Genomic DNA, 8,845 nt, shown 5'->3' with positions numbered 1-8,845 from the left:
CTCGGGGTGAGCTGGGGGTAACCCCACGGGGGAGCACCCACTCGTGTGGGCCCGTGGGACACCCCCCACCCACGGGACACCCCCCACCCACGGGACACCCCCCACCCACGGGACACCCCCACCAAGGGACACACACACCCACCCCCCCACCCCCCCCCCGATTGCCTCACATCCACACAACCCCTCGACACCGGCGGACCCTCCCCCCGCGCGACCTTTTCTCACCGTTGCCCCTTTAAGGGTGGGCGGGGCAGGGCCGGACGCGAGGCTCCTCCCACCCCGTCTGGCGCCATTCCCCGCCCTTCGTACGTCACGGCGGCCAGGCCACGCCCACTCGAGCCGCGCCTCCTCCCTCTCCTCGTCCCCCCTCCTCCTGCTCCTTCTCCTCCTCCCCATCTTCCTCCCCTTCCTCCTCCTCCTCCTCCCCCGGCCCCGCCCCGCCGGGCCCCGGGACGCTGCCGAGGCCCCGGCACCGCGGGTGGGGTGAGGCCGGCATGGCCGCCCTGGGGCGGGGGGGATGAAGGACCCGGGGCGGGTGAGTGACCGGGCCGGGGGGGGAGGGACCGAGGGTTGGGTGGGGGTGGGTCAGGGGTTGGGGAGGGGTTCGGGAGGTTGGGGAGGGGGTTCGGGGGGGTCCTGGGGCGGTAGGGGCCAGGTTTGGCGGGGCGGTAGGAGGGGTTTGGGGGTCTCAGGGTTGGGGAGCGAGTTTAATGGGGGTGTAGAGGGATTTGGGGGGGGCTCAGGGGTGGGGGGGTGTGGGTTTAGGAGGGTATAGAGGGATTTGGGGGCGGCCCAGGGGTGTGTAGAGCAGGTTTAGGAGGATATAAAGGGGGTATGGGGGCGCTTAGGATTGGGGGGAGTAGGTTTAATGGGGGTGTAGAAGGATTTGGGGGTGCCCCAGGGGCGTGGGGAGTGGGTTTAAGGGGTTATAAAGGGGCTGTGGCGGGGATCAGGGTTGGGGGGAGCGGGTTTAAGGGAGTTATAGAGGGATTTTAGGGGGCTCAGTAGTGTGGGGGGCGGGTTTACGGGGGTTATAGGGGGGATCCCCATGTGGGGGTCCTCAGGGCCTTGGGGAGTGGGTTTAGGGGGGTCACAGGGATGCAGGGAGCAGATTTAGGGGGCCTAAAGGGGGTGTGGGGGTCAGGGTTGGGGGGAGCAAGTTTAAGGTGGGTATTAGAGGAATTTTAGGGAGCTTGGGTGTGGGGGTGTGTTGGGGGGTGGGGGCAGGTTTAGGGGGGCTGTAGGAGGGTTTGGGGGGGCTCAGGGGTGTGGGGGTGGGTTTGGGGGTATATAGGAGGGTGTGTGCGGGTTTGGAGGGGCAGCTTTAGGGGGTATAGAGAGGTTTTGGGGGCCTCACGGGTGTGGGGGGTGGGTTTAGGGGGTTCACGGGGATGTAGAAGGCAGATTTAGGGGAGCTAAAGTGGGTGTCAGGGGCCTCAGGGGTGGGGGGCAGGTTTAGGGAGCTATGGGGGGGGCAGGTTTAGGGGGGCTGCAGGGGGGTTTGGGGGGCCTCAGGGCCGTAGGAGCAGGTTTAGGGGGGCTATAGGAGGGTGTGGAGGTGGTCAGAGGTGTGGGGGTGGGTTTAGGGGGGTCATGGGGGTGTAGGAGTGGGTTTGGGGGGGCTATAGGCGGGTGGGGGTGCTCAGGGGTGTGGGGGTCAGGTTTAGGGGGGCTGTAGGGGGGTGTGGGGGGCCTCATTGCCATGGGAGTCACAGCTTTCAGCCTCCACAGAGGAGCCCCTCACCTGAGGGGGGGAAGGCCCCCTTTTTGGGGGTGTCAGCAACACCCATTTTGGGGGGGGGGGTGGGAGGTGGGTGCCATGTGCTGTTTATCCCAGCGGACCCGGCAGGGAAAAGCTGGAGGGAAGGCTCCTCACCCTCCTCTTCCTCCTCCCCACCCCAAACCCCAACCTTTAACCCCCACCGCCGACCTTTGACCTCTCCCTGGGTGCTGCCTGTACCCCAGCGCGGGGTGGGGGGGCTTCCCGCCCTTTCCCAGCCCCCCCCCCCCCCCCCAAAATCCAGCCCCGCGCCAGGGTTATTTTTAGGCCTCTCCTTGGCCGGGGTCGGGGCGCGGATCCGGCTCGCCGGGGCGTCACCGGCAGGTCGATGTTCAACCCAACCACGGGGTGGGGGTTCCCCACACCCTGTTCTTTATTTTCTTTAAGGGAGGGGGAGGGTGTGGGGGCGGTTTTACGTCTGTCTGTCTGTCCGTCCATCCCGGCAGGATAAACCCATCGCCACCATGGCGGGCGCTTCGGTGAAGGTGGCGGTGAGAGTCCGGCCGTTCAACGCTCGGGAAAGCAGCCGACAAGCCAAGTGCGTCATCCAGATGCAAGGAAACACCACCTGTGAGTGTGTGGGGGTTGGGTTTTTTTTTTGGGGGGGACACCCCCATAAACTGGGGGGACACGGCATAGAGCCCCCCCACCCCCATTTTTTTATCCCCTCCCCACCTCCGTCCTTGTCCCCGCGGCACCGTCCTGGCCGCCGGCCCGGAGAACCAGCTGCCACCGCCGGGATATAAATAACCCCCGAACGATGGCAAAGGGGGGGGCCCCGGGGGTGATGTGGGGGGGTCACGGTGTCCCCCCAACACCTCCCCCACCCCCCCAAACCCCAAAACAGGCATCACCAACCCCAAACTCCCCAAAGATGGCACCAAATGCTTCGCTTTCGACTACTCATACTGGTCCCACACCTCGGTGAGTACTGGGGGGGGTTCGGCGGGGGGATGTGGGGTGCAGGGGGGACACGGGGGGGTCCCTAATCCCCCCCCCCCGCAGGAGGAGGACCCCCACTTCGCCTCGCAACGCCGCGTCTACCAGGACATCGGGGAGGAGATGCTGCTTCACGCTTTCGAGGGCTACAACGTCTGTGTCCTCGCCTACGGCCAAACCGGCGCCGGCAAATCCTACACCATGATGGGGAGGCAGGAGGCCGGCCAGCAGGGAATCATCCCCCAGGTTTTTTTGGGGGGCTTTCGGAGGGGTTTTGGGGGGGCTCGGAGGGGTTTTTGGGGGGCTGGACCCCCCCCCCCCCCAACTCCGGCTCAGCGCCACTCGCCCCCAGCTCTGCGAGGATCTCTTCGCCCGCATCGGCCGCGAGGGATCCCCCGATCTCACCTTCTCCGTGGAGGTGAGTTTTTTGGGGCCCCCCCCAACTGTGGACCCCCCCATTTAGGGGCTTTGGGGGTTCAAGGTGGGCCCCTTTATCTCACAGACCCCCTCCTGCCCTGGGGGTGTGTGGGTTCCGTGGGTATGTCCCTCTAGCCCCCCCTCCCCCCAGCAATATGGGGGTTCAGGCCAGCCCCCCCACCTCCCCCCAGCCTCCCACCCCAGCCTTTGGAGGTTCAGCTCCTCCCTCCCACCCTGGGGGTTCAGGGGTTCACCCCCCATAAGTTTGGGGGTTCACCTGCCCCCAACTCAGCAGTTTGGGGGTTCACCTGCCCCCCACCCCAACATTTTGGGGGCTCAGCTGTCCCCCTGCCCCAGCGGTTTGGGGGTTCCCCCACCATCAGTTTGGGGGTTCACCCTCCCAAGTCCCCCATCAGTTTGGGGGTTCACCCCCTCACCACTTCGGGGTCTCCCCCATCAGTTTGGGGGGTCCCCACCCCATCAGTCTGGGGGTTCAGCTTCCCCCACCCCAGTGGTTTGGGGGTTCCCCGCTCATCTTTTTAGGGGTTCACCCTCCTGACTCCCACATCAGTTTGGGGGTTCACCCACCCCCTCATGCCCCATCAATTCGGGGCTTCCCCCTCATCTTTTTGAGGGTTCACCCCCTCACCAGTTTGGGGTTCCCCCCCATCAGTTTGGAGGTTCCCCCTTATCTTTTTTGAGATTCACTCTCCCAAATTCCCCATCAGTTTGGGGGCTCCCCCCCATCAGTTTGGGGGTTCACCCACTCCCCATCACTTTGGGGGTTCACTCCTTCACCATTTCGTGGCCACTCCCCTCATTTCGGGGGCTCTCCCCTTCAGTTTGGGGGTGTCCCCCTCCCTCACCGTTTCGGGGGCTCCCCCCTCAGGTGAGCTACATGGAGATCTACTGTGAGCGGGTGCGGGACCTGCTGAACCCCAAAAGCCGGGGGGGGCTGCGGGTGCGGGAGCACCCCCTGATGGGCCCCTACGTCCAGGACCTCTCCCGCCTGGCCGTCACCTCCTTCGAGGACATCGCCGACCTGATGGACAGCGGCAACAAGGCCAGGTTGGGGGGACAGACGGATGGACAGGCGGACAGGGGACACCCCGTCACCCGGGGGGCCCCCCCAAACCCCTCCCCTAGCCCACCGGTGTCCCCTCCCTCCCCCCAGGACGGTGGCGGCCACCAACATGAATGAGACGAGCAGCCGCTCGCACGCCGTCTTCACCATCGTCTTCACCCAGCGCCGCCACGACCGCCTCACCGACCTCCACACCGAGAAGGTGACGCTGCGCCCCTGGAGCCCCCCAGAATCCCCCCCGGAGGCCCCAGAATCCCCCCCGGAGCCCCCCAGAATCCCCCCCGGAGGCCCCAGAATCCCCCTGGAGCCCCCCAGAATCCCACCACCTCAGGCCTGGCCCGAATCCTGCCCCAAATCCTCCTGAATCCTCCTGATTTCCTCCCAAATCCTCCTGAATCCCCCCCCGGAACCCCCCAGAATCCCCCTGGAGCCCCCCAGAATCCCCCCCAGTCCCCCAAAATCCCACCAAATCTTCCCCAAATCCCACCAAAACCCCTCAAATCCTCCTGCATTCCCCCAAATCCCACTAAATTCTCCTGAATCCCCCCCAAATCCCCCACAGTCCCACCAAATCCTACCAAATCCCGCCCAAATCCGACCAAAACCCCTCAAATCCTCCTGAATCCCCCCAAATCCCACTAAATCCTCCTGAATCCCCCCCAAATCCCCCACAGTCCCACCAAATCCTACCAAATCCCGCCCAAATCCCACCAAAACCCCTCAAATCCTCCTGAATCCCCCCAAATCCCACTAAGTCCTCCTGAATCCCCCCCAAATCCCCCACAGTCCCACCAAATCCTACCAAATCCCGCCCAAATCCCCCCCAAATCCCACTAAATCCACCAGAATCCCCCCAAATCCCCAGAGTCCCCCTAAATCCCACCAAATCTCCCCCAAAGTCCCGCCCCCTCAGGCCTGGCCCAAATCCTGCCCCAAATCCTCCTGAATCCCCCCCAAATCCCCCCCAGTCCCCCAAAATCTCACCAAATCTCCCCCAAAATCCCAATCCCTCAGGCCTGTCCCAAATCCTCCTGAATCCCCCCAAATCCCACTAAATCCACCTGAATCCCCCCAAATCCCCAGAGTCCCCCCAAATCCCACCAAACCCCCTCAAATCTACCTGAATCCCACCAAAACCTTCCAAATCCACCTGAATCCCCCCAAATCCCACCAAAACCCCCCAAGCTGCCCCCAAAACCCCCCAAATCCACCTGAATTCCTGCCAAATTCCTCCCAAATCCACCTGAATCCCACCGAAATCCCCCTAAATGCACCTAAATCCCCTAAAATACCCCTAAAATCACAGCCAAAGCCCCCCCCAATCCCCCTAAAATGCCCCCAATTCCCCCAAATCCCTCCAAAATTCCCCCAAGTCTCCTCAACCATCCCCAAATTCCTCCCAAATGCCCTGAACCCCCGCAACTCCCCCCAAATCCCCTCAGTGCCCCCCAAATTCCTCCCAAATTCCCCCCAGACCCCCCCAAACCCCCGCTGGGCCCCCCCAGGTCAGCCGGATCAGCCTGGTGGACCTGGCCGGCAGCGAGCGCGCCGACGCCTCGGGGGCCAAGGGCACCCGCCTGAAGGTGAGGGAAATCGAGGGGAGGGGTTTGGGGGGGACCCCGGACCCCCAAAGGGGGGTGTCTGTGGGGTGACGACCCCCCTTAGCCTTCCTCCTCCTCCTCCTCCTCCTCCCCAGGAAGGCGCCAACATCAACAAGTCTCTGACCACGCTGGGGAAAGTCATCTCCACCCTGGCCGAGGCGGTGAGTTTGGGGGTCCGGGCGGGGGTCTCGTCCCCCTCCCCGGGACCCCTGGGGCCCCTTATTTTGGGGGAGGGGCACAAACGACCCCCACCCCCAAATCCCTCCCTGTAGCAGAACAGCAAGAAGAAGAAGCCGGATTTCATCCCGTACCGGGACTCGGTGCTGACCTGGCTGCTGAAGGAGAGCCTGGGTGAGTTGAGGAGGGGTTTTGGGGGGTCTGGGGGAGGTGGGGGGAGGTTTTTGGGGTGCCCCTGACCCCCCCTAACCCCCTCCTCGCCCTCTCCCCGCAGGCGGGAACTCCCGCACGGCCATGATCGCGGCGCTGAGCCCGGCTGACATCAACTACGAGGAGACGCTCAGCACCCTGCGGTGAGGGGGCGTCCCGGGGTGGGTGGGGCATTTGGGGGGGGGCGGGGGGCTCAGGGGGTGGGGTTTCCTTTTGGGGGGGGGGTCCCAGCCCTGCTCCTGGCCCCCCCCCAGCTACGCCGACCGCACCAAGCAGATCCGGTGCCACGCGGTGATCAACGAGGATCCCAACGCCCGCCTGATCCGGGAGCTGAGGCAGGAGGTGACGCGGCTGCGGGAGCTGCTCTGCGCCCAGGGGCTGGCCCACGCCCTCGCGCCCCCCCCCCGCCGGTGAGCCGGGGGGGCAGAGGGGCTGGGGGGGATTTGGGGGGTCTGGGGGGCAGAGGGAGGGGGTTTGGTTGGATTTGGGGGGTCTGGGGAGCAGAGGGAGGTTTTGGGGAGGATTTGGGGGGCAGAAGGAGGGGGTTTGGGGGGATTTGGGGGGTCTGGGGAGCAGAGGGAGGGGGTTTGGGGGGTCTGGGGGGCAGAAGGAGGGGGTTTGGGGGGATTTGGGGGGTCTGGGGAGCAGAGGGAGGGGGTTTGGGGGGTCTGGGGGACAGAGGGAGGGGGTTTGGGGGACCGAGGGAGGGGTGTTTGGGTGGATTTGGGGGGTCTGGGGGGCAGAGGGAGGGGGTTTGGGTGGATTTGGGGGGTCTGGGGGGCAGAGTGAGGGTGTTTTGGGGGGTCTGGGGGACAGAGGGAGGGGGTTTGGGGGACAGAGGGAGGGGGTTTGGGTGGATTTGGGGGTCTGGGGGGCAGAGGGAGGGGGGTTGGGGGGTCTGGGGGCAGAGGGAGGGGGTTTGGGGGACAGAGGGAGGGTGTTTGGGTGGATTTGGGGGGTCTGGGGGGCAGAGGGAGAGTGTTTGGGGGGGATTTGGGGGGTCTGGGGGGCAGAGGGAGGGTGTTTGGGTGGATTTGGGGGGTCTGGGGGGCAGAGGGAGGGGTGTTTGGGTGGATTTGGGGGGGTCTGGGGGGCAGAGGGAGGGGGTTTGGGGGGATTTGGGGGGTCTGGGGGCCAGAGGGAGGGTGTTTGGGGGGATTTGGGGGGTCTGGGGGGCAGAGGGAGGGGGTTTGGGGGGATTTGGGGGGTCTGGGGGCAGAGGGAGGGGGTTTGGGGGACCGAGGGAGGGTGTTTGGGGGGATTTGGGGGGTCTGGGGGGCAGAGGGAGGGTGTTTGGGGGGATTTGGGGGGTCTGGGGGGCAGAGGGAGGGTGTTTGGGGGGATTTGGGGGGTCTGGGGGGCAGAGGGAGGGTGTTTGGGTGGATTTGGGGGGGTCTGGGGGGGCAGAGGGAGGGGTTTGTGGCAGAGGGAGGAGGTGTGGGTGGGATTTGGGGGGCAGAGGGAGGGCCTTTGGGGGCGCAGGTGCAGGAGGGGGCTCCCAGCCCCCCCCGACTCCCCCCCCGACCCCCCATTTCCCCTCCCCCAGGCGTGAGCGTGGCCGCAGACCCCCCCCGCGCCCCCCCCCAGCTGCGCCCCCTCTCAACGGGGGGCCGGAGCCGCTGCCCCCCCTCGGCCCTGCGGAGGCCATGGAGCGGCTGCAGGTGACCCCAAAACACCGCCCAGCCCCTGCCCCGCCCCGGGGGACCCCCCCCCAAATCGTGGGGACCCCCCCCCAAATCGTGGGGACCCCCCCCAAATCGCGCCCCCGCCCCCCCCCCCAGGGAGACAGAGAAAATCATCGCGGAGCTGAACGAGACGTGGGAGGAGAAGCTGCGCAGGACGGAGGCGCTGCGCCTGGAGCGGTGAGGGGGGGGCCCCCCAAACAGCCCCCCCACACCCCCCCACGGGCCCCCCAAACCCTTGTGGCCACCCCCGACCCCCCCAGTGCCCCCCAACACCCCCCCTGACTCCCCCAACAGCCCCCCAAAACTCCCCAATGCCCTCCCAGACCCCCCCAAAACCCCCAACACCCCCTCACACTGCATCCCAGACCTCCCTGACCCCCCCAGACCCCCCGGTACCCCCCCCAAACCCCCTCAGCCCCCCACACCCCCCCAGTGCCCCCCCAGTCCTCCAAAACCCCCCCCAGTGCCCCCCCAGCCTTCACAGCCCCCCAAAACCCTGTGCCCGCCAAATCCCTCCAGCCTTTCAGCGCCCCCCAAACTCCTCCTGTTGCATCGCAGATCCCCCAACAGCCCCCCTAAACCCCCCGGTGCCCCCCCCAGCCCTCCACAGCCCCCCAAACCCCCCCTGTGCCCCCCCCAAACCCCCCCGGTGCCCCCCCAGGGAGGCGCTGCTGGCCGAGATGGGGGTCGCTCTGCGGGAGGACGGCGGCACCGTCGGCGTCTTCTCCCCTAAAAAGGTGAGTTGGGGGGGGAGGGTGGGTGGGGGGGGGTCCCCTAAACCCCACCCCGCCCCCCAGGCCATGGGGCACCTCCCTCTGAGCCCTGACTCTGGGTTTTTTGGGGTACCCCCCCCCCCCCCAAAGACCCCCCACTTGGTGAACCTCAACGAGGACCCGCTGATGTCCGAGTGCCTCCTCTACCACATCAAAGACGGCGTGACCAGGTGAGGGGG

At 66.2% G+C, this 8,845-nt stretch overlaps 1 protein-coding gene across 4 annotated transcripts; it reads left to right on the top strand.

Annotated features, from left to right (window-relative positions):
• Positions 1-384: 384 nt before the first annotated feature.
• On the top strand, positions 385-8,840 carry LOC142051357 (kinesin-like protein KIF1C). Of its 4 annotated transcripts, none has more exons than XM_075080497.1 (16): positions 385-535; positions 2,227-2,350; positions 2,628-2,704; positions 2,786-2,965; positions 3,072-3,137; positions 4,134-4,204; positions 4,311-4,422; positions 5,726-5,803; positions 5,917-5,982; positions 6,094-6,172; positions 6,273-6,351; positions 6,463-6,618; positions 7,755-7,870; positions 7,992-8,070; positions 8,555-8,630; positions 8,757-8,840. In XM_075080497.1, the coding sequence occupies exons 1-16, from the start codon at positions 518-520 to the stop codon at positions 8,838-8,840; spliced, it is 1,461 nt and encodes a 486-aa protein (XP_074936598.1). In that variant the 5' UTR covers positions 385-517. The 4 variants fall into 4 exon arrangements, with proteins under 4 accessions (XP_074936598.1, XP_074936595.1, XP_074936594.1 ...); XM_075080494.1 differs by having other exon boundaries at positions 4,026-4,204; positions 6,097-6,172; XM_075080493.1 differs by having other exon boundaries at positions 4,026-4,204.
• The last annotated feature ends 5 nt before the right edge of the window (positions 8,841-8,845 follow it).

The sequence above is a fragment of the Phalacrocorax aristotelis genome, unplaced genomic scaffold (genome assembly GCF_949628215.1).
Source record: "Phalacrocorax aristotelis unplaced genomic scaffold, bGulAri2.1 scaffold_354, whole genome shotgun sequence".
Taxonomy (NCBI): domain Eukaryota; kingdom Metazoa; phylum Chordata; class Aves; order Suliformes; family Phalacrocoracidae; genus Phalacrocorax; species Phalacrocorax aristotelis.
Note: the sequence above shows the minus strand (reverse complement) of the source record. Positions and strands in the feature narration are given on the sequence as shown.

Coding starts and splice junctions, on each gene's coding strand:
- LOC142051357 (XM_075080493.1), top strand. Junction 2,966..3,071: donor AGCAGGGAATCATCCCCCAG/GTTTTTTTGGGG, acceptor ACTCGCCCCCAG/CTCTGCGAGGATCTCTTCGC. Junction 8,071..8,554: donor GAGGCGCTGCGCCTGGAGCG/GTGAGGGGGGGG, acceptor GTGCCCCCCCAG/GGAGGCGCTGCTGGCCGAGA.